The sequence below is a fragment of the Populus alba genome, chromosome 5, assembly GCF_005239225.2.
Source record: "Populus alba chromosome 5, ASM523922v2, whole genome shotgun sequence".
In the NCBI taxonomy this organism is placed as follows: domain Eukaryota; kingdom Viridiplantae; phylum Streptophyta; class Magnoliopsida; order Malpighiales; family Salicaceae; genus Populus; species Populus alba.
The window spans coordinates 18,701,346-18,724,386 of NC_133288.1; the positions used below are offsets into that span (position 1 = coordinate 18,701,346).

At 33.0% G+C, this 23,041-nt stretch overlaps 3 protein-coding genes across 3 annotated transcripts; 1 reads left to right on the forward strand and 2 right to left on the reverse strand.

The window, feature by feature from the left end:
- Positions 1 to 260: 260 nt before the first annotated feature.
- LOC140955642 (pectinesterase inhibitor-like) lies at positions 261 to 821 on the reverse strand. The gene has a single exon (XM_073409417.1). It carries the CDS (start codon positions 819 to 821, stop codon positions 261 to 263), a length of 561 nt encoding a protein of 186 aa, XP_073265518.1.
- A 2,928-nt stretch (positions 822 to 3,749) lies between these two features.
- On the reverse strand, positions 3,750 to 8,836 carry LOC118061809 (protein S-acyltransferase 8). The gene is made up of 5 exons (XM_035075385.2): positions 8,454 to 8,836; positions 6,897 to 7,082; positions 5,900 to 6,205; positions 5,534 to 5,767; positions 3,750 to 4,630 (listed from the first exon to the last, which is right to left on the reverse strand). The coding sequence occupies exons 1-5, from the start codon at positions 8,490 to 8,492 to the stop codon at positions 4,121 to 4,123; spliced, it is 1,275 nt and encodes a 424-aa protein (XP_034931276.1). The 5' UTR covers positions 8,493 to 8,836; the 3' UTR covers positions 3,750 to 4,120.
- Positions 8,837 to 15,955: 7,119 nt separating this feature from the next.
- LOC118061807 (histone-lysine N-methyltransferase ASHH1) lies at positions 15,956 to 22,869 on the forward strand. Its single transcript, XM_035075382.2, has 10 exons — positions 15,956 to 16,157; positions 17,326 to 17,390; positions 17,866 to 18,022; positions 18,979 to 19,065; positions 19,369 to 19,453; positions 19,535 to 19,628; positions 19,744 to 19,942; positions 20,250 to 20,284; positions 21,204 to 21,693; positions 22,535 to 22,869. Exons 1-10 carry the CDS (start codon positions 16,116 to 16,118, stop codon positions 22,805 to 22,807), a joined length of 1,527 nt encoding a protein of 508 aa, XP_034931273.1. The 5' UTR covers positions 15,956 to 16,115; the 3' UTR covers positions 22,808 to 22,869.
- The last annotated feature ends 172 nt before the right edge of the window (positions 22,870 to 23,041 follow it).

The following is a 23,041-nucleotide window of genomic DNA, read 5'->3' on the forward strand; positions in this document are numbered from 1 at the left end:
TTTAATCACCCAGTTAAATTCTTAAACATTGGTTAAGAAAATTTATAGATTAGCATTGGAAAAGAATCAGCTTCTGAAAGTTATCTTACTATATATTATATGAAAGCTCATACATCTTTTGTTCTTCTCGTGTATAGAGAGATTCATGGTATATAAGAATGCGTAGTTTTTCTCAAATGAGATCAAAGCCCAGAGCGAGCAAGCTAGGTGCGTACAAATTAAGGACGTTAATATTGTCCTCAAAGCCTTCGAATGAGGAATTAATTTTGAAGATTTTCCAGGGTTAGCGCGGCAGCGTTGGCAACAGCATAGAAATTCTTCCAGTTCTTAATTGCAGCAGGAATTGATTTAATGTTAACCTCATCCATCGACAATTTAGTCTCACAGCTTCGAGCATCATCAAGAGCATAATTCACATCCATGGTTGCAAAATCACCTTCTAGCACCTTGAGGTTCATGAGCCCTGAAGCCTTCTTAAAATCTGATGCACATTCCTTGAGGGCTGGCTTAAAAGCAGGCACCGTGCCTCTGCCATTGGCCAATCCATCAAAGAACTTGCTTGTCTTCATGGATTCTTTTCTTACTATGTCCAGGGCATTCACAACAATGCCCTTTGTATTAGGAGCCAACAATGTCAGAGGATTGGACATGAGAACTCTCACGCAGAATGCATAGTTCTGGCTCGTCTTGCAAACCTGACTCAGTAATTTCGGACATTTTGCTGGAGACTTGAGACCTCTAGCCTCGGGTTGAGAAGGGAAATGCAGGAGCAGGTACAAGAAAATGGTAGCGAAAATCAAAGTGCGATTGCTAGAACCCATTGTTACAGAAACAAGATGGTGTGCGATTGCAGTCCACTTTATAGAACAAAACACGTCTAATTTTAGAGTTGCTAGTGCAACGGGATACACGATAGCTCGAGCTGTCAAACAGTTCATACCAAGACAAAGATGCTATCTGTATGATTTTAATTGAAAAACACCTCTGGCATGCCAAACATGGGGACTGGGATCCTCTCATGTTCTGTCATGTTTGTTACAACCCCGTCATTATGATCTGCTAGGTTACGTTGCGCTGGAGAAGTTAGAATTTAAGATGGAGATTACGTGCTGTCAGTTTGCTATCAGTAGATCATATGTCAATTAATTTCCTCCACAGGAAACAAACAGAAGGCAGAATGTATCAGTTGGAATGCTGATTCGTTAATCAAGTATAAAGTGTGTAAAAATCTCGTTGGTGTTTCTGTTTGTATTTGTAAATTTTCTTTCTGGTAGTGGAAGACTATCAATTAAAACCTTGGTTTACCATTCAGGATGTACTGCTTCTGCCTAACATCGTTAATTACCGTTCTCAAAATAGATTAATTATATATATCCAGTAATTAAAAACTAATTAATATATATTTGTTCTTAAAAAAATACCTCGTACGAGGAAATTACGTGCATGCTAGAGCAGAGGACACACACTCTAATTCAGAGGAAAGGTTTAACCAAGCTATTGGGATTAAAGTATACGATCCAGTACAGAAAGAGAAAGGAGAACACAATGGCATTTGGAAGATGGAAACAGTGCCTGTCCTCGATTGCTTCAACCACTACTAATTTAAGAAGGTATTTGGAAGAACATTACAATGAATTTCGGTGAAGGGTTTCCAAAGTCACAGGGAAAGAACGATATACTAGTCATTATGGACATATTCACCAAGTATGGATATTTCTTGGAAATTACACATCCCTTCACTGCTGAATTGATTGCTAAGATATTCTTAGATTACATTTACAAATTCCATGGATTACCTTGCCTATTGTGACTGAAAATGATAGAATTTTCACCATTTTGTTTTGGAAAGAATTATTCAAGTTATTCAGAGTTAAATTACTGTAAAGTTCAACTTGCCACCCTCAGACATCCTCGTACAGATGGATGAGCTAAGAGGGTCCATCTGTGCTTGGAGACATATCTAAGATGTATGGCAATGGAATTATTGGTTGTCTCAGGCTCAGTAATGGTACAACTCGAGCTACCATTTAGCCATTAAAATGACAGCATTTCATGCATTATATGGTTAATTATCCTCCTTCAGCAATGAAAACGACAACTACATCAATAGAAGCAATGAAAAAGCAGTTCAATAAATACCAAGCTTGGATCAATTGTTACAATCATGATTGGAAAAGGGCATGAAATGGGATGGAACAGATAGCTGACAAGAACATATCAGAAAAGGAGTTCTCCATGGGAGATCTGGTATATGTTAAGATTCATCCTTATAAGCAACTCAGCCTTACACTCAGGAAGAGTTTCGAGTTGAGTCATAGATTCCATGGACCTTACAAGGTTATACAGAAAATGGGAGAAGTGGCTTGTAAGCTGTATTTACCCGAAGGAGCTTCCATAATTCATCGCGCATTCCATGTCTCAATCCTTAAACGAAAGATTGGAAATAAAAGAGCAACAAATTCAATCTTGCCACTGACAGATGAAGGAGACAGATTCAAGGTCAGGCTTATGGCAATATTAGAAAGGAAGTTAATGCAAAATTAAAGGCAATTAGACAGTAGTGATAGGGTTAGTTCAGTGGTTAAAGAACTTACCCAAGCAGTCTTCAGAATTTAATGTGCGTTCTTGAGGAGAAGAATCGTTTGGAAAAGGCATGCAGTTAAATGTTAGTTAGGAGATGAATAGGAGCATATGATGAATCGGTTAGTTAAATGTTAGTTAGTAACTACCAATAGTTAGTTAGAAAGTCAGGGAAGGCAGTTAGAAGGCTGCATTGATTGTATACGAGTTTTGTGAAGGAAACGTAGGAATCAAACAATAAGATTTGAAACTTTGCAGATATTTTGCTAAATGTTCTCTCTCTTTATTCTCTCTACAAATCCTTCTTAAACTACACTTTATATTATATTAAGGATAGAATAGAAGATATTATTATTATTATTATTATTATAGCTTTCATTTAGATAATTGATTTTTTTATGATTTTATCTGTTAGACACCATAACCGGAGTTTTTATTTATTTTAACTTTTTAAGACAAGGGAGACACGTGTCAATTTTCTATTGGCTTAAAAAATTTGAAAAAATCAATTAAAAATTTGAAAAAAATAAAAACTAAACTTTTAATAAAAGAATCCCACTTTTTTTATATAATATTTTACTTTATTTTAAAAATAGTAAATTATTATTTATTATCTATGATGGGTTTATTATTTTCTTTTCATAATATTTTATTCTCTAGCTAATCTCTTATTTATTTACCATAGAAAAGGTTTATTTTTATCTTATTTTGAAAAAAAGTGTCGCTTTATTTTCTTACTAAAGGATAAATTTATCAATTTATTGATGAAACATACTTGATTCAATTTTTATTTTTCTCAAATTTAATTTAATTTTTGTTTTTAAAATTGTAAAAAATAATAAGCCAACACGTGTCCCATTCCTTTATAAAGTCAAAAATTGTTAGTGTTTACTGTTGCAAAAATTATTAGAAGTGTTTATTTGAAAAGCAAGTCGGGAAGATTATCTATTTATTTACGGGTTTTTTTTAACAAAACAAATGCTCAGATACCACTAAACTAGCAGGAGCTTCCGAGAGAAAAGAGCTCATAATGTCATGAATTAGCATGAAAAAAAAACACCTTAAAGGGCCCTTGGCAGACATTGCAATAAATCTGAGCACCCCACAGAGACCGATAATGACCCAGAGTATCAATGGAAAAAAAGAAGGCAAACAATTACAGAGAGAGAGGGAGAAGAAGAGATATCATGTCTTGAATATAACTATTTACACAAAGAATAAATCCAGAATTACAAGTCCAACCACGAAGTTTAAGAATATTAAGCAAGAACCAGAAAGCAAAACAAAAAAAATAAAAAAAATAAAAAGAGAGGCAAAGATAGTCTTTTTTCTCAAACAATTACAAACATATTCCCATTGACTGCTTTCCACATCCCCGCAGAAAGGATAACACAGCCCTCGTGCCTAAAAGGAGAGCAGAATTGGAACTTCCCACAAGATGATTGTAAGTTCCTAATCAAAGAAAAATTCCTTCAGCGAGAACATCCAAACCCATGTTGATGACGCACTGGGATCAACAGTTAAATGAATTATCTAACCATCATTGGTATGGTTCCTTAGGAGTGGTAAAGGCTCTGCTTTCAGTGACTGTAGAGTTGGCGAGGATATCGGGTGCAATTTCCCAGCTCTCACTTCTCCTTCCCCAGCTTGAATGTCTAGTATCTGATCGAATCGTGGGAGCTCGATGATCTGAACTCAATGCTAAATCCACCTCTGATGTATTACGAGGAGGTGCATTGCTCCCTCTGCTGCATATGTCCTCATCAATTTCTTCAACATTTCGACGCTGGGAGATCTTCAATATATCTTCGCCAATATCTAGGTCATCTTCAACCTTGGAGCGTGGATCTCCAACAGAATCTTCTACATCTGTTTCCTGGGTGCTGGGCAATGTGGGTCTTTGTTGTACTTCCTCTTCAACAAAAGCCCTGAAGTTGTTCCTTGAAGGCTTAACCTTAGTGCAAAAGACTTCAAGAAAATTATCAAAACAACCAAGGTTGTAGACATTGATCCTGCTGTCAGCTCTGTACCGGAAATTTTCATATGTAGTCTGTATAGAACAGAGCATTCATAGTTTTAGCTAATACAGGAGGGGAAAAGGAGTAATAAACTTAAGGGGAAAATCATAGTCTTGAGATGCTATAAGGGTGTGAAAGCAAATGCAAGCATCCCATCTCATATATTGCACCCGACATCGTGATGACCTTTAAAAATTTCAAAGAAAAAGAACAGCTATCTGGCATCTTGTTCTTATAAGGAAAAAAAGTCTTGTTTAAAGAGTAACAACCTAGTATTATGGTCACTAGGAACCCTAACTGGTTAACAGAAATTTTATAATACGAGAATGCTTACGCAAAAGAAAAGATATTATCACCCCTTAAGCATCCTACATGAGATATGGAGTATTGTTGGTTTTATCTTACTTTGCTAAGGGTTTGTTGTATTATGCTACCAATGGTCTGCTTGTAATTCATACATACAAAAAAGGGCATGTAAATATAATTCCTAGGAAAAAAATACTCCGGCCTTCTGCTATGTCAGTGGCCAAGTTTTTTTTTTTTTCTCCACAGAGAATGCAGGTACATCTCAAACAGTCATCACAAAACTAATCACGCTTCTAATATTTCAGCACTTTATACCATGTTTTACAAGAAAATGAAAATATCCAGTCCACGGTAATTGTGGTGGATGAAAACTACTATTGCTTTCATTTGATGCTTGTGTTCCTCCAGGCTTATCATTCTAAATGGTGACATCTTAAAGACTGCAAATATATTTCAATTGAACAGACTGTTGTGACCTCATAAAGACCATTAAAAAACTCCAGTCCGGCATTTAGACCAGAGTTTTGCCACCCTTTTTTTAAGAAATGAGAATTGGTTGATTCAAATTTAATTCAATTAAGCAAATAACTGAAACCAACACATAACATCAGTCTTAAGGAATAAACTACCTGGTTTGTTCCAATGAGGTACAAATGGAAGCCAGTAAGTCCACCAACAAACCATAGGGAAATAAAAGAATAGGCCATTAGAATGACAGATGCAGGAGATTCTTTCATTGCCTTCCAGACTGTGCTATGGTAATCATCCATCAAAACCTTAATGTACAAGGCTGAAATAGAAAACACGTAGATGCAAAGAAGAGTCGATGAAGAAACGAACATAAAGAAGTAACGGTAGTTGCGCTGCACATACAAAGCATAGTTAGCTTTTTGAGGACACTTACATTGGAAGACAAATACCAAAAAAAGCTGAAGTTGTGTTAACAGGGAATATAAAAAAGAAAAAGAAAAAAAAAAAAGGGTTAAAAAGCATACCAGTCCAATGCACTGGCCCACCCAAGGGCAATGATGATCAAATCGCTCCACACAATTATTACAAATGGAGCAATGGGAACAGCGAGGAGGACGGTAAAGCATGCATGTATCACAATACTTAACCCGAACAGGAATGTCATTAACCATAACTTCTTTTGTCCGAGGGAACTGGAGGCTCGGTGTGTGTCTTCCCCCAGCCTCAACTGACACTGAAGAATCATACCGAGACTCCTCTTCTGGAGGATGTGAATTACGTGGAATAATACCCGGGTCCCTGGCTGATGTGAGAAAAAGAAGAACCAACACCTGTCAATATCAGACAAGAGATTAGTCCTAGCAATCATCCAAAATATACCACCACACTGCATAATGGATTTACTACATAATAACAACTGGGGGACATTATTTTGAGTTTGAGCCTTTTAATGTATTTGATCCAAGAAGGCATGCTTCCAAACCTACCCCATTTGAGCTATACACTGTATGTAAAGAAATTCTCAAAACCCAGAAGCAACAGCCTCAGGTGCATTGAACCGCGAATATTATTCACTTGAAAAAACCCAGTAGATTGTACAACTTTCAAGTTTCTACCATCAAATTCTAGAACAAGGTTAAGGATTATTTTAATTCAGTTCCTACAGAAATGTCACAGAGATGATTTATCGTCAACATGTTTTCACAACTAACAGCCTCTCGTATTGAGCCTGGCACTGTGGGCTTGAGATTTACATGTAAATCACTTTCTTCAAGTTATAAGAGATTATAAAACAAAAGAAGACTCCAGCATGACCACTAATAAAATGAGGCATCAGAATATTTATGGGAAGACCCTGAAAGTCATTGGACACTAACCATAATAGAGTAGCCTACCATCTATCTTAAAGTGGGCATACTTGAGCACGTGAAATTCCCTATCAAAGAAATAGCACAATTTGTTCTATAAAATTCCTATAACAAGAACAATGTCATCAAACACCGAGGGGTTAAGCAAACTTACATATATAGTAAAGATAATAGCTACCACCAGAATCGCATACCCTGCATTGTCTGGTGAAAATTCATGGCGAAGATGCCTCACAACAAACACACAAAAGATTATTACAGGAACAATGATCAGCAATAAAGTGACAATCAGTGATCTAGCATCAGGTCCAAATATCAATCTCCCACCAAGGATGAACTTCTGTAGAGGATAGGCAAAAAAAATCAGATACTGAAAGTTTCGTGGAATGATCATTCTTAACTTTGACCAGAAGAATGAAACTTGACAAAGTAAAGCACACAGAATAAAGAGAACTTATTTATGCTTCCAATATTTGGTAATGGCATGTAAACAATCCAAGGTTAGCATGTAATTTTGAGCAAATACGAAAAAAAAATTATTACACAGAATCTTGAGCAATTGGTTTTAAGAATACGAAAAAATCCCTTAAAAGTAGTCTAAAAACTCCCCTCTTTCAAGCCTGCAAATTATGTACAGATCAGAGGTCCTAGCACTCCTCCCAAAGAATAACAAGGTTGCAAGATCATCCACCTCAGATGCACAGGTACATGTCCAACTCATGTCAACGAAGATAATTTCACTGCTTAAGGACATCCGAGTAACATGCTCAATGCTTTAATGAATCTATGGACCCACTGTTCATTCTTGCCAAGCTATTACAACTTGAGTGAGTGCTCCCTTACTATTGAAAATTATCCAACCAAACTATGGCATGAGAAATCATTATCTTGGTAAGTTGGTGGAGCCATGAATCCTAACTCCAAACCTCAAAGGACTTGCAATCCCCCCCCCTCCCCCAAGCAAGGCAACCATCAATATCAGTGCCAGTAGCAATGCCACCAACAGAACACAAACACTACTAAACATAATTGTAAACCTATCATTCCACCATTAACACTCCCATCAAAATCTTTATACTACAATGTTACCAAGTTTAGATTCTAGCTTAACCAAGTCACCCAGCTAGTCCACTGTATGAATTCTTGTACCGCCATAATTAAGGGAACATAAGTCCAGAATCTAAAAAGGTTTGAAAACGCACTCCATGGTTCTATTCGTAGCCCTTGAACCCCAAATTAACAGAAAGATATGTACCCAGCGCCTGATTTAGTACAAAGAACAGTCAACTGTGACAAAAATTAAAGATATATCGCCAAAAAAATCCCAGATTCCAGATTCCAGTTTCTTTCTTTCCTTCCTTCTTTTTTCCCCTTTAAATGGCATACAACTCTACAAAACCAAAAAGAAAGAAAGAAAGAAAGCTATACAGATTTTTAATTCAACTCGGCAATAAATTAAAAGCTCAAAATAATAGAAAATCCAAGACTTTCCTTACTTCCTCCATTTTATCAGTAACCAAACAGAGAACCACTTACACAGTAGTTTTTTAAGCAAAATTCTAAAGCAATCCTAACAAAGAAACACAAAGATTCAAGCAAAACCCACAAGTTTCACAACAAATGAAACAAATCTAAACCAAACCCAGATGCTAAAACCACTTATTTACACAAAAAATAAAAACAAAAAAGAGTATGCAAAATAAAGCCTTACATTACTTCCTCTCCATACTTCGAACACGCGCTTTGCCATTAAAGTAATCCACACGAGTCTCCTCCGCTTTTTTTCAACTACTACTAGTACAAGTACTACACAGGCAAAGAGTCGAACACTGCCAGCTAGCTTTTGCTTCTTCTCTTCTCATTACAAAATTCATTCAAAAAAAAAGAAACCCAAAAACATAAATCAATCTCACGTAAGCCATGACAAATACACTAGACTCGGTTTTTGAATTTTAAATAAAAATTGCTTTTGGGTTTTGGAATTTTTTTCCGCTCTGGACCTCCTCTCTCTGCGGTTTTTTTTTTTTTTTTTGGAGTGTTGAAATATAAATGTTTTTTTTTTCTAAAATGTAGTACTTCTTATTTGTAATTGAAAAACAAATTAAAAAAAAAAAAGGTGAAAATCTTAATTCACCGTGAGGAGAAAGAGGAGGATATACTTGAGATACTAAATAAAATCAATTCATTGATTTCGTATTGCGTGGCCTCTTAATCTAACGTCACATTTTCTGATCGGATATTTCAATTACTAATTTACCCTTACCTTTCAGTCTAATGGGAAAATTCGCTTGCGACTTGCGAGTACTCATTTTGTGCGAGGAAAGTACTAATTTGACACTCACTTTCCTATGGTATAGTTGTGGGGTCAAGATGATGAGGCAAAATATCAATGGTAATGAAATGTACTGTCCAAAGAGTGTTTGTCAACTTTGTTTATGTGTGTACTGTGTAGAAGTTTTTTTAAATATTTTTTATTGTTTTTTTAAGGTGTTGATGTTAAAAAAAAAAAAATATATATATATATATATATATATTAAAGTATAAAACTATTTTAAAAAATAATATATACCAAAGTCTAAAACACCACAAATTATTGAATCAATATCTTTTTAGATGCATTGTATCAATGTAGAGAATGCATCATTAAAATCGTCCGAAAAGGAATTTAACTTTATTTAATGTGCTGAGATAACTAAAAAAAGATTTAACTTGTTAGACATGCAAAATGGAACGAATATATTACTTATTATTACCTAATATACTTGAAAGAGTTAGGGAGTGAATTTATCCCCTTCACTGTTATATGTCCAAGAAAAGAAAAGGGGTGATTTTTTAAAAAAAAAATTTGCCTTTCCCTTTTCTTTTCTTTTCTGCATTGCATTTTTTCTATTTTTTCTATTTATTTATTTTTTTTTTAATTTTATCCTTTAACATTTACTTAATTTTAAATTTATCTTCATAAATTGTTTCAAATATTATTACAATTTCAAAACAAACATTCTCATATTTGGTTTATAATTGATTTTAAAAATATTATTTTTATTATCATATAATTAAGTAAAATAGCTTTATATAAAAAACTAAATTTAATGGAGTCCATCACCCAAATCATAAAATTAATGGGTTAAATCACAAATCTTGAATCCATCTAATATGTTAACATTTCAATAATAAAAAACAGATCATCTTCAATTATTTTTTAAGTTAACTCATGTTTTTTTAACAATTATTTATATTAATTTTTTAAATTATCAAAGTTTATTAAATTATATCGATAACAATTTATATATTATATGATTTTAAATTTAAAGTAGACAATGAGTTGGGTCAATGGATTTTAATTTTAATCTATTTAATTAAATTTAATAATAATGTCAAATAGCCATAATATTTTTTTATTTAATTTTTTTTTTATTCAAACGCAGGCCTCCAAATCCAGTTATTTATCTTAATAAAAAAAAAGAGTTGAGCAGTATATGAGCTTGTGGGGGGAGGGGGAATCTTTTAAGAACAGGAAACTTGTTGAGGGTAAAAGGGACAAATAAGAATAATTTATGATGATGTTGTAACACGAGATTATGGAATGATTAACAGCCTGGCTAGAAATGAGAAAGATTCTTAGGGATGCCATTTTCCTAAAACTACATGATGCTCTCTTTCCAAGACCAGGACCAGAACCAGAACCAGAACCAGATATTTTTCTGATTCAACCCGTGTTTAACTATTTTAATTATGTCATTGCCCATTCGTGTTTGAAGGGAATAATTACCATCCTCCTTCCTCGTCTTTGTTTTTTCTCACCTTTTTCTTCTCTATTATGCATGCTTTTGCCCTTTTTGAAGTAATATTTGGAACTATAATACGAGTTTCAGCAGTTATCCACTCTACATTTGGCTATCCAGTATTTATTATGAACATAATAACTGGTACACTAGAAGTATGTCCTTCCCGATCCTTTTATACTATGAAAAGATCCATTCAATGCTTTAATACCCACACCGGATATGAAACAAACTGTCTCACGACATTCTAAACCCAGCTCATATACTATTTTAATGGGTGAACAACCCAATCCTTGGAATATATTACAGCTTTAGGTGGTGAAGAGCTGAGGTGCGTCAAAATTATTTTTTAAAATGTTTTTATTTAAAAACATATTAAAATATTTTTTAAAAAAATTAAAATTTATATTTTATATAAAAAATAATTAAAACTAATAAAATAATTAGACTGCAACATCAAATAAAACTTAAATGCCATGTACATTATGTACTGTGGCTGGCATTCAATTCATTGCCTTCAATACGCAGACACAATTAACACATATTAGGTGGTGTATTTGAGGTGTGATTAAAAGTAATTTTAAAAGTAAATTTGGATTGAAAGGTGTTAAATTCATTGTTTTTTTTTAGTGTTTTTTGAATAATTTTACCGTTAATATGTTTAAATTATTTAAAAGTATTTTCTTTAAAACATTACAAAACTCACACTTTATTAAAATAAAAGTGTATTTCTAATATTTCTGAAGATGTCAAAATTTGCTCTAGAATTGTTTTTCCATTAATAATTAATAATATTAGTGCAATCTATCTTGTGAATATCAACTTTAATTTATATGCAGCCTGCTGCATTTTTCTCCCTCGTGCGTTTCCATTTATTTATGTAACATATATATCTTTTAAAGAAAATTAAATTTTTTAAAAAAAATTAATTTTCTTAGTATTTTTTAAAATTATTATTTTAATATCTTTTCAAATAAAATTAATTTTAAAAAACAACACACCAGGTTTTAAGAATTAAGACATTCAATTCACTGCCTCCAGTACTTGGAAAACATTAGTGGAGAAGCAGAAATGAGTTCCCAATGTTTCTGACTATGTCAAAGCTGCATACGAATCGTCTCTCGGATAGATTTACATTTATGTAGCCTGGAACATTTTTCTTCCTCGTGTGTGTCTACATTTATACATGTAATATTTGGGAACAAGTCATCATTTGTATTTGGACCTTTTTATTACTGCATTTTAAAAATATTTTTTAAAAAAATTGATTTTTTTAATTAATAAAAATATTATTTTAATATATTTTTAATAAAAAAATTTTAAAAAAACAACAACAACAATATTTCCAAAACATTATAATAGCTATCACGATGGCTTTTTCAGATTGACTTTTGCTCGCAATTATTTATTTTCAATGCCAAGTAAAGCTCTCTAGTGTACAGATCTGATTAGGTTTTAATTACCGTGCACTTAAAGCAAGCACGGGATTTATGATTTGGAAATCTGTAGAATCCACACGCACGCTTCCGAAAGACTCGAGTGTCTAACCCATTGTATCTTTTGTCGAGAGATGCCTTTAAAGGATAAACCTGCGAAGTACTTAGTGCTGAGCTTCGAGCAAATAATGGAATCCGAGAGTGAGCCCAAGGGCCAAGCGCTGATAGACCTCCCAGCGGCTCCTATGGGCCTCCAGATCCATGTTGACAAATGCAGACTAAAAACAAACATCCAAACATGGTGTTCATGCTTTCTCTACAGGATTGATCACTTTCTTTCGAGCAATGGCCATGCTATTCTACCTGGGGGAAAAAAACCTGACCAGGGATGTGACACCTATTTTAGGAATTAGGTGTGATCTACAGCTTTGACATCTAACAATGACTCCCGCAACAATTTATCCATCGCAAACAAACACACGCCACCACTTGAGGAAAAGAATGATGCAATCAATCAATTAAGAAATTGTTTAATAATACGAGTAGAGTTAGAGTTGTTTTTTAAATAATTTTTTATATTAAAATATATGTTAATAATATTTTTTTTATTTTTAAAAAATTTATTTTTAACATCAGCACATCAAAAATTATTTAAAAACACTAAAAATATATTAATTTGAAATTAATAAAAAATTTTAATTTTTTTAAAAAAATACTTTTAAAATACAGAAAAAAAAAATAGACCCTGAATACTAACACGGCAACACGGCACAAGAGAATTTTTCACCACTCATAACATGTCACTCACCACTTAAAAAGCATAGAACCTTTCCATGCGCGCGCATGTGTAGGTTTGAATTTTTATTATTTTTATATTATTGTAAAGTCTGATTTACCTCACTATTCATTCAACAACAATAATAATAAAAAAAAAAAAACTCAAATGAAGATACAAAAAAGTCCCATTTTTGAAACAGGTGGTAATTTAGTAAATTTAATGTGTTCTCAATATTCAATCTTTTTTTATTATTTTTGTATATGATAAACTCATTTTTCTATATTATAAAAAAATACCCAAATAAAAATACAAAAATACCCCTAAAAACACTTAATTAATTTTGAAACCGGTGATAATTTAGTAAAATTATTGTGCTGCAAAATATGAAATCTCAAAAAAATACATAGAAACCAACTATTTTTTTTCCTTTTCTTTTAAGGGTAGTGAAGATATTTTATTACTTTTATTTTATTTTTAAAAAAAAAAGACTTTTGCAATTGAAAGCAAAACAAAAATGACAAATGAATCACATGGAAAAGATCATTTTACCCAAAGCTAAGTCTTTCTGGTAAAAGAAGAAAATCACCAAATCACATCACCAAATCACTATTATAATCCATGGTAATCTTTCTCTAGTGCTACACAAACCCCTCTCCATGAACTTCTTTTTTTCTTCAAAAAATTTATGGAGTAATAATGAGCACGCTAATTTTCTTTCTTTTGGTTATAAGCATGTGTTTTCTTTGTGTAATTGGTTAATTAATTAAGAAAAACTAAACAAGTAGGTAATTTCATGTTGCATCAATTGTTGATGCAGACTTTATAGCACTGTAGATTCACACAATGTCATTTTTTTATCTTAAAAAGTTTTTTTATTGATCATTTCGTGTTTGTTTTATTGGTGATTCTCTTAGATAGTTTATTTCAACGAGTTTGTTGTATATTTTACAGGAGTAAAATTAATGATGTCATTTTTCTCGGGATCAGTTTTTTAAAAGATTGTTTTTGTTTTTCAAGAGATCAAAACTCAAGGGATTGTAGTTAACAAATAGGGAAAAATGCAGCCCTTAAGGGAAGCAAAATATAAACTATAAAAATTCAAATGGAGAAAAGAAAAAAAATAGAATAACAAGAAGAAAAAATGGTTATTGGCGCTATGCTAAAGAGAAGTAGTTATTACTACCATCGCCACCTAAAATGAAAGCCTTAATCTAGACACTTTCAAAGACATTGTGAAGACCATCTTTAGAGGCTAGATAACAATGCATACACCGCACATTATGGTGAGTCCTCTAACTTGCTAGCATGTGTTTTTCACTCTCTAGTTATTTTTTTGCTCACTTCATTCAATTTAGTCATTGTTTATATATATATATATATATAAAGCCTTCAATTGAGTCTTGAATTTTATCTCACCCAAGCTCAAGCTCTTTTCTTCTAATTTATTCTCTAATTATCTAATAATAATTTGATTTTGGCTTGAATTTCATCCAACCCAGGTTCAATAAAGGCCCAACCATAAAGAATAGAAGGGAAAATGAAAAAAAAAACCAATTTACCAATTAAGTTACCACATTGCGAAAGCCCATTACCTGAGTCATAGATTTGACGTTTAACTTGGATTGACCAGGGTAATTAACTTTTGTCTCCTCCTTGCTATTAAAATAAAAAAAGATATCATCCTGATTTTTTAAGATAAGCACATTTTTATTAGTCGTTTAAATTATCTTTGACCTTAAAAAATTAAACTTAATCACATCAAAATAACTCAGATACAGTCATCTAAGCGGACAAAGCTATATACACCTTTTGCCCATTTTAAGAAAAAGAGAAAAAATGAATGGTGAGGTGTGAGCTCACCTTTTTTTTAACACAAAGACCCACCCAAATCTAGATGGCTAGCCTTTTTTAGTCTTTTTATACATGTTCTTCGATTTTAACTAGAATTTATTAAAATAAATTGATTACAAATATTTATGAGATATTATTTTAATTGAATATCTTTCAATTTTCACTTTGCTTTCTAATAAAATAATAGCATTCCTTTTATAATATTAACAAACACTTATTTTTATATAACTTTTCATGTGATTATTTTTCCACACATATTTGTTTTTATGATCGTGTAATTAAATAAAAGGAATTTTAAAAAACAAAGTTAAAATGACACTTTATTTATTTATTTATTTAATTCAAACAAGGTTTTAATTAAGTTGTATTTTAACATGCTAGATCAACTGAATTACATCAAACCAACTTTCAATTAGTTTTAATTTGAAACTCGAGGGGCAAAAAAAAAAAAAAAAGCTAAGTCATGGGGTCTCTAGATTGACCCACTAGGCATGTCTAAGTTTAATAAAACTATCAAAAAGTGTTCCAAGACAATGTGAGAGTGATATATTGTTCTTATATTTTTCTATATATTTGTGTCCAAATTATTAAAAAAAATAAAAATGAATGAAAAGTTTTCTTGTGATTATGATAATATTTTGTCTAAAAAACATATATTCAAGTAAAGAAAAATGTAAAAAAACAAAAAACAAATGTGTTAACAAGACAAGAGTTTTAATTAAAAAAGATATTTTTTTATCCTTATTTTAAATTATCATTTTTTTACATTTTTTTTATTGCTTTAAATTTTTATTAAATAAATAACATGGAATAAAAATGTCATATTTTATTAGATAAGAAATACTAATAAGATAAAAAAAGAAATTATACCAACATATTATTTTATTTTAATACAATTAAAACTATTACTCTATTAAAAAAATGTCATATAATTTAATAAATTTTGTTTGAATGACTCCTCATGATAGAAACCATAATATATTTTTAATTTATATTTATATTTTAACTTCTTAACTTAGATATTACGCTCCAATGCACCATATTATTAAACAAAAAATATATTTAAAGTGTTTATAGTATTATGGTGTATCATATTTTTTCACTAGTGTTTGTTTAGTATTATGATAAAAATATATATTTTTAGATTTTTTAATTTTTAATATTAGTATATTAAAATTATAAAAAAGCTAAAAAAATAATTTAATATTATTTTATACTAAATATATTTTTGAAGCACAAACTACCACAAATAAAAATACAATGTGAAACAGCCTCGTGATCTTTATTCATCATTAACAACTTATTCTAACATTTCAGTTTACCATTTAAATTTTATTCATGCTAAAAAAAAAAAACAAGTTGACAATGACTCTATATTTTTTCGCGTGAAAAAAAACTTTCTATCCGCGACTGAGCGCGGGTCTCATCTAGCTGGTAATAATATCTAAAATACGCAGAAAAAATAACAAGAAAACGTAGCCCCGAATCCCACAGTTTCATTTCAATCTGTGGTGAGGTCTCCTTCCATGGAGAATCTGTGGTGCCAAGTGGGCGAAGGAAGCAGTAATGTAAGGGTTTCTGAAACTTCAATTTTTTGTTTTCTTCAATCTGAACAAATTGTTAACGTTCTTAGCTTCTGGTTTAAATCAATGGGTCTGCTTGGTTAGTCTCGAATTCGGTTTGAATTACGATTTTGTTTTTCTCTTTAGGAATTGAATTTTGTCAAGTGAGTAAGTCTTTTTTGTTTACTTAGAAACGGGGGGCATAAGTAAGGGAAACTGGGTTCTTAGGTATTTTAATTCATGCCACCCTTTCTTTCTTAATTTTTAGAATTTTACTTCATTTAGGAAGCAATTGACTTGAGATTGATTACTGAATGGAGCAGCGAATGATTGCATTGGGAGCAAAAGAATAGTTTTCCTGTTGGATTATTAGCTTATTTTGTACACAAAGTGATGGAAACTTAGGTGACATATCAAAGTGAAGTCTGCGATCCGGTTCTCTGGAGATGGCATTTACTGTTTTGTTTTTATTTCTGTGCTGGATTTTGGATTTCCAGAGCATATTATTAGTTGAGTCAGTCATGGCTATCGAATTGTTGTCCCTTGTTTTTGCAGCTGATTGTATCACAGTATCATTCATTGCATGTTTCAACTTTTAAAAGACGTGATATTGTTTCTGGCACTACATGAGTGTTTTGTACCCAAGTGCGTGTGCACATGCAACACACACTTGTATCTGTGAGTAATTTTATTATTGTTAAACTCTATCATCAGCATGAATTTCTTACACGCTGATTGTTTTATTTATTTCACTGTTGTTAAAGCACCTGGAGAATATGAGATTTAACGAAATGGTAGAATTTAAGCTTAGTATCTCTGTTATAAATTTGAATTATTTTTGTGCATGCTTTAAGGAATTGATCAAGTCTCAGATTCTATGAAGTTCATGGGTTGAGTTCTGATTGAACTTTTATCTGTCACGCGTGGCTGAACATGCAATCAGTATAAACTCATGAGTGAATTTTTATATGTGGAATATGAGCTTATAAACTTAGGTAAACAAAAGTGCATTAACTTATAAAAACTTTGGATGTTAATAACCATTGAAAGTAGTGATTGTTCTGTTATAGATTAGTCATTGGAAACAGCCTTTTTACCTGATCATGTATTTGTCTTGCTTTATTATGAGATGGCTATGTATATGCATCTGAGGAGACAATGTCTTGTTTTGAAGGATCAATGGACTGAAGAGCTGCCACATTATGAGCATATTGAACAGAATGATTTTATATATCGAAAGTAAGGCATCATCTTCTCTTCATTTTATTTTACTTTTAACTGTTCTAATTGCTGGATTCAATTTTTAACCACCTATTTTACTTCCATCTTATCTTTAGAAAATTGAATGCAGCATCTTTGCATTTCAGTAATAGAGTTAGAAAATTTACAACTTTGGTTGCAATGTGCCTTTGCATTTAAATGTGGAGCTAGGTTTGTGTGTGTGATTCTCTCTCTCTCTCATGAACTTCAACTTTTAGTATTATCATATTAGTGTTTTCCTGTTTTGCTTCACCTGATAAGATTCTTTGCGGAGGATCCGAGCATGTCAAATTCTTTTCCAATTTTAGTTTGCTTACACATTTTTTTTTAGTCTAGTTGGAAATTGTTCATGTTATTGTGAACTTGTACATTTTGGTCACGGCTGCACTATAGGATTTAGGTGCATTTCGTTCACTGAAATCTGTTGATTTGCTTTTCTTGATTGCTTTTCTAGACATAAGAAACAGAAGGAAGAAGACATTGCCATCTGTGAATGCAAGTTTAATGGCGATGATCCTGACAGTGCTTGTGGGGAGAGGTGCCTGAATTTATTAACAAGCACAGAGTGCACGCCTGGATATTGCCCTTGTGGTGTCTATTGCAAGAATCAGGTTACATCAATACTGCATGTCTGCGTCATTTCTATAAACCCCAATGATTACTGTATTCCAGTACCTTTCGGGTTGCACATGTACATAACATACATACTCGTGAAGTTTTTATTCTCTGTCTGTGTAGACTACATGTTACAGTAATAAATGTTGTATGCTCGATATGCAGTCATTGTTTTAATAATTTCATTGAGTTGGGCCAGTCAAACATTAAGAGAGAATAATTGTACAATGCATATATTCACTGTGATTGAGCCTTTCCACTTTCCATCCAATAAGCTTCTTCTTTTTTTTCTCCTAAAAGAAAAGGAAAAATGTGTTAGTTTTTTATTAAAAAAAATTGTTATTGTTCATATTCCACACAAATCCACTCCTGTGTGTAAGCATCACCCTCAGGTGCGACATGCTTATTCACATGCCCTCTTCAATGCCTCTTGTTTTTCTTCATGATCTTTTAAGGTCTTTTCATAACATCTGAAAGTTTTTCTCAAGTATAAGACAATTCTCGTTGCTGGAAGCTCATCAATCCAAAATACTGACGAGAGTAGTTTTCTCAATTACTATTGATGTCAAATTTGAGTAACAATAAGCTCCACTTGCAGCCTTGCTTGAACATTGGCTTTCTCATCATGGAAGGTTTGCACACAACAAAATCAAAGTCAACTTTAAAATTTGAATCATAGCAAAAGAATCATACATCATCAAGGAAGAATTGGGTCTAGATCTTAGATCAGTTCTCATATCATTTGTAATAACTCTGGGCCTTTCAGATCCTATTGACATGGAATTTGGTTTATGATTCTTAATTCTTTGCATAATATCTCGATAATGGCAGCTTTACGAAGTTCGATGAACCTTTGAGGTTACTTGTTCAAACATTACTGAAACTAACCCTTTTCTTTTCTTGTGTTTTTTTTTTTTCCCCTCCTTGTTATGTTTCTGTTTGATGTTAACAGAGATTTCAGAAGTGTGAGTATGCCAAAACACAGTTGTTTAAAACCGAGGGCCGCGGGTGGGGTCTTCTTGCGGATGGGGAGATAAAGGTGAGAATGATCTACCTGGGATGAGCTTTTGCAATCATTTTTAGAATATATTCCCTTGGGTGGATTCTCTTATAATTTGTTCTCTGTTATTAGCCGCTTCAAGGCAAAGACAAGAAAGTTCATCTACTTGCTAAATATGCACAGGAGTAAATTATTTTGGTGGTCTGTCAGTAATCAGTATCTAATGCGTGTCATTGCACCATTACTAATTGATAACATAATTTGTCCCTAATATTTCTGCCTATATGTTATCATAAAATCGGTGCAATTATGCTCAGAGCCCTCCTTTTCTAAGTAATGCAGGCAGGACAATTTATTATTGAGTACTGTGGAGAGGTAATATCCTGGAAAGAAGCAAAGAAAAGATCCCAAGTTTATGAAAATCAAGGTAGAATGAATTTCATCATAGATATGCCTGGATCACTTTTCAATTGAAGGTAGCTTCATCTTTTCACGTGGCCTGATGCAGGACTCAAAGATGCATTTATCATTTCACTGAATTCCATTGAATCTATCGACGCCACTAAAAAGGGAAGCCTTGCAAGGTTTATAAATCATTCATGGTGAGTGTCTTAGATCAGAAGATAAATTTTTCTATTTGTTTTAGATGTTTCTTGGTTTCACATCCTTTTTTGGTTTTTGAACTGACTTTGACTTGTAACTAAAAAACAATTGTAGCCAACCAAATTGTGAGACAAGAAAGTGGACAGTTTTGGGGGAAATAAGGGTTGGAATATTTGCGAAGCAAAACATTTCTGCTGGAACTGAACTGGCATATGATTATAATTTTGAATGGTACGGTGGTGCCAAAGTTCGCTGCCTCTGTGGTGCAGTCAACTGTTCTGGGTTTCTTGGGGCAAAATCTCGTGGTTTCCAGGTAAACTTTCAAATGGTGAATCTGAACTTAGAGAGAATTTGACATATTTGACCATGTATATGATTTGAAACTGAAGTTTTAATGAAAGGCAAAGTTTCATTTTTTGCTAAATATTGTAGCAAAATGTGTTTATAATGTTTTGAATCTATTTTTCCATGAATTTGTTCTCAATTAGAAATCTCATGTTGTGAGTATTGTTCCTTTCCTTATTTATGTTTTTCTTTGTCTTGCTTATCTTTGATGAGCTTCAACATTGATGTGGTTCTGGAACTTCTGATAAACTTTCCTCTCTCCTCATGTTCAACAGGAAGATACTTATCTCTGGGAAGATGACGATGACAGGTAATGTATTCTTATTTATGATTCATTGTGCAGCTAAAAAAAAAATCATTTTTATTTGTTAGGGGTTATCATAGTTTTATTGAATTATTTTGGCACATGTATAGAGGCAGCTATTAATCTTTTTTCTTCCTAACATTTGAAATCATGTATGAGGAACTTGCCTTATCCTTCCCTGCTGATTCAGATGGGATAGGTCATTATCAACTTATGTGATTGTTGACAGTCAACACAACAAGGATAGGAGTGCTTAGTTTAGCTGGTTTAGTTACCAACCCTCACCTGCATCCAGTAGCAAGGACAACTGTGCTTCTTCCATCTAAGGTTGACCTGTAGTGACCAATATTACCATATTATTACCCAGTAATTTACAATGTGCAATAGAATCTAGCCTTAGTTTTTTGCCTGCTGCATCTCAATATTGTTCCTATCCATGTTTACAAGGCATCCCTGTTTCTTTTGATAGATCTGCTACACCTTATCAGGAAATCATAGATAAAATAACACTTATATTGTTTTGTAATTGGCTGTTTCATACATTAAGTTGGAAATGATGGTTTAAATGCTAATTTGTTGTTTATCTTGTCCAATGACTACAAAATTGGACCTTTTTTCTTCCATTACTGTGAAAAATTCTTCCTGTGATGGCTTGCAAAGAGAAAATATTCCGCCAACGTCTAGGTTAAGTGTCAGCAATTTTAAGATTTGAATAAAATGAAAATATGTATACACCTGCTCTTGAATCTTAAAGAAATTATCATGGAACAAAAACCTTTTCATATGTGCATATACTAATACCCTGAATTGACTGCTAACTTTGTTCTCTGGCTAAGGTGTGCCCTTGGACTACATCTTTGTGATAAACCATTCATATGGATGTACTTTGTTACCATATTTACTTCAAATTGATTTTTGGACACAGGTATTCAATTGAAAAAATTCCACTATATGATTCTGCGGAAGATGAACCTTCCTCCAAGTTCCTCAAAATTGCAAACTCTGATTCTGAATATGATATTGGTGGGAAAATTGAATATTCCACAGTGATGAATTTTGATGTGGAATCTGAAAAACCCTTGGAATCGACTGTTCTTAGTGTTCAACCACTTGATTCTTTTCCAATGGAGGGTGTGGTTATGAATGCAGTAAAAGCTGAAGCTAATGAAGAGATGGCATTATATTCCCAAGGTACACCACAATCATTTGCACCGAAGAATGCAATGATATCTCGCATCCGAAGTAATAGTGCATGCCGGAATTATCACATTGGATCAGGGCCCGTGCCAAAGAAACAATCAAAGCAATATTCTACAGGAAAGTTGAAACATTTGATGCAAAAGCAAGTTGATGCAAAGCATGTTACTAAACTCTTGGCAGTGAAAGAAGCTCAAGAGGAAGTGCTCACTTATGAGGTATGGGTTTATTTATGTACTTGTACATATACACATACTTGCAAGTATGCCCGCACATTTGTAATTAAACTATTTTACGCAAGCAAAGGTGGAGATGATTCCCAGCCTTACATTCATTACAATTGGTTTAAATATAAACCAAAAAGGCTGATTAATTTCCTCATTAGGCTTTGGCCTCTTAATTTCAGCCGACCATGGATTAGTGGTTTACATTAAAAAAAAAAAAAAAGCATGGTTAAGAAGTGCAGTGGCATTTATGGATTTTTAAAAGGTTGCTAAAATAATATTGTAAGCACTCGCTCACATGTGGATTTTCTAGGGTCAAGAACAAAACTTTATTACTGTAGAAAAAACTATAGGATGCACATTTCATATTCAAACCAAAATAGATGATGCAAGAGGTAAGGCGTTAAGAAATACAGGATGCAAAGTGCTATTAGAGCAAAGCTGGTGGATGTTTTTGGGGGGGACTTTGTAGAATTGAAACTTCCATGTCTTCCTTCTTCCGTATTATACAAACCTTATGATGAAGCAAGGAATGAAGGACTTGAGAACAAACCTAAAAACGCCATATTTTTCTTGTTTTGCATTTTAGATGTTAATCTCGTTCATCATAATTATAATTGGGATAGACATTCTGACACTGTATCCACCTGACTGCTCTGAAGAAATTGGTATCTGGCGATTCATGTAGCCCTTTTCTTGCAGAGCATCAGTGTTAGAACTAATGTTGCTGTGTTTCATTATTATTTCCTCGCTCTGTGTAAACATATATATGCGCGCGCGCGCGGATGCAATGCGATTTCCTTTTTCTTATGTTTAAAGCTTTTTACTGGGGCAGGAAATGAAAAACGATGCAGCCTCTGAACTTTCTTTGCTGTACAATGAAATAAGACCCGTGATTGAAGAGCATGAGAGGGATAGCCAAGACAGTGTACCTACCACTGTTGCTGAGAAGTGGATACAGGTATGCTGCTCGAAATTGAAGGCAGAATTTGACCTTTATTCCTCCATTATCAAGAACATTGCTTGCACTCCACAAAGGACACTTGAACTAGCACGACCTTCTGAAGAACCTGGTAATGATAATGAAGTCAAGTATCTAGGATACTGAACATGTTGACAACCGTTTCCAAAATAAATAAATAAAAAAAAAAGAAACAAATTGCTCGATCACATGATGTCTTCTTGCCTCTCATCCTTGATAGTTGCAAGCCCAGAAGGCTCACCGCGGGGATGGCAGGAAGGTATGCCGTGCGGTATAGAGAGGGAACACGCTGAGCTTGGGAGTACTGAGGAGAAGCATACTACAATTCTTTCCTTGGATGGTGGTGGTTAGTTTGATTAT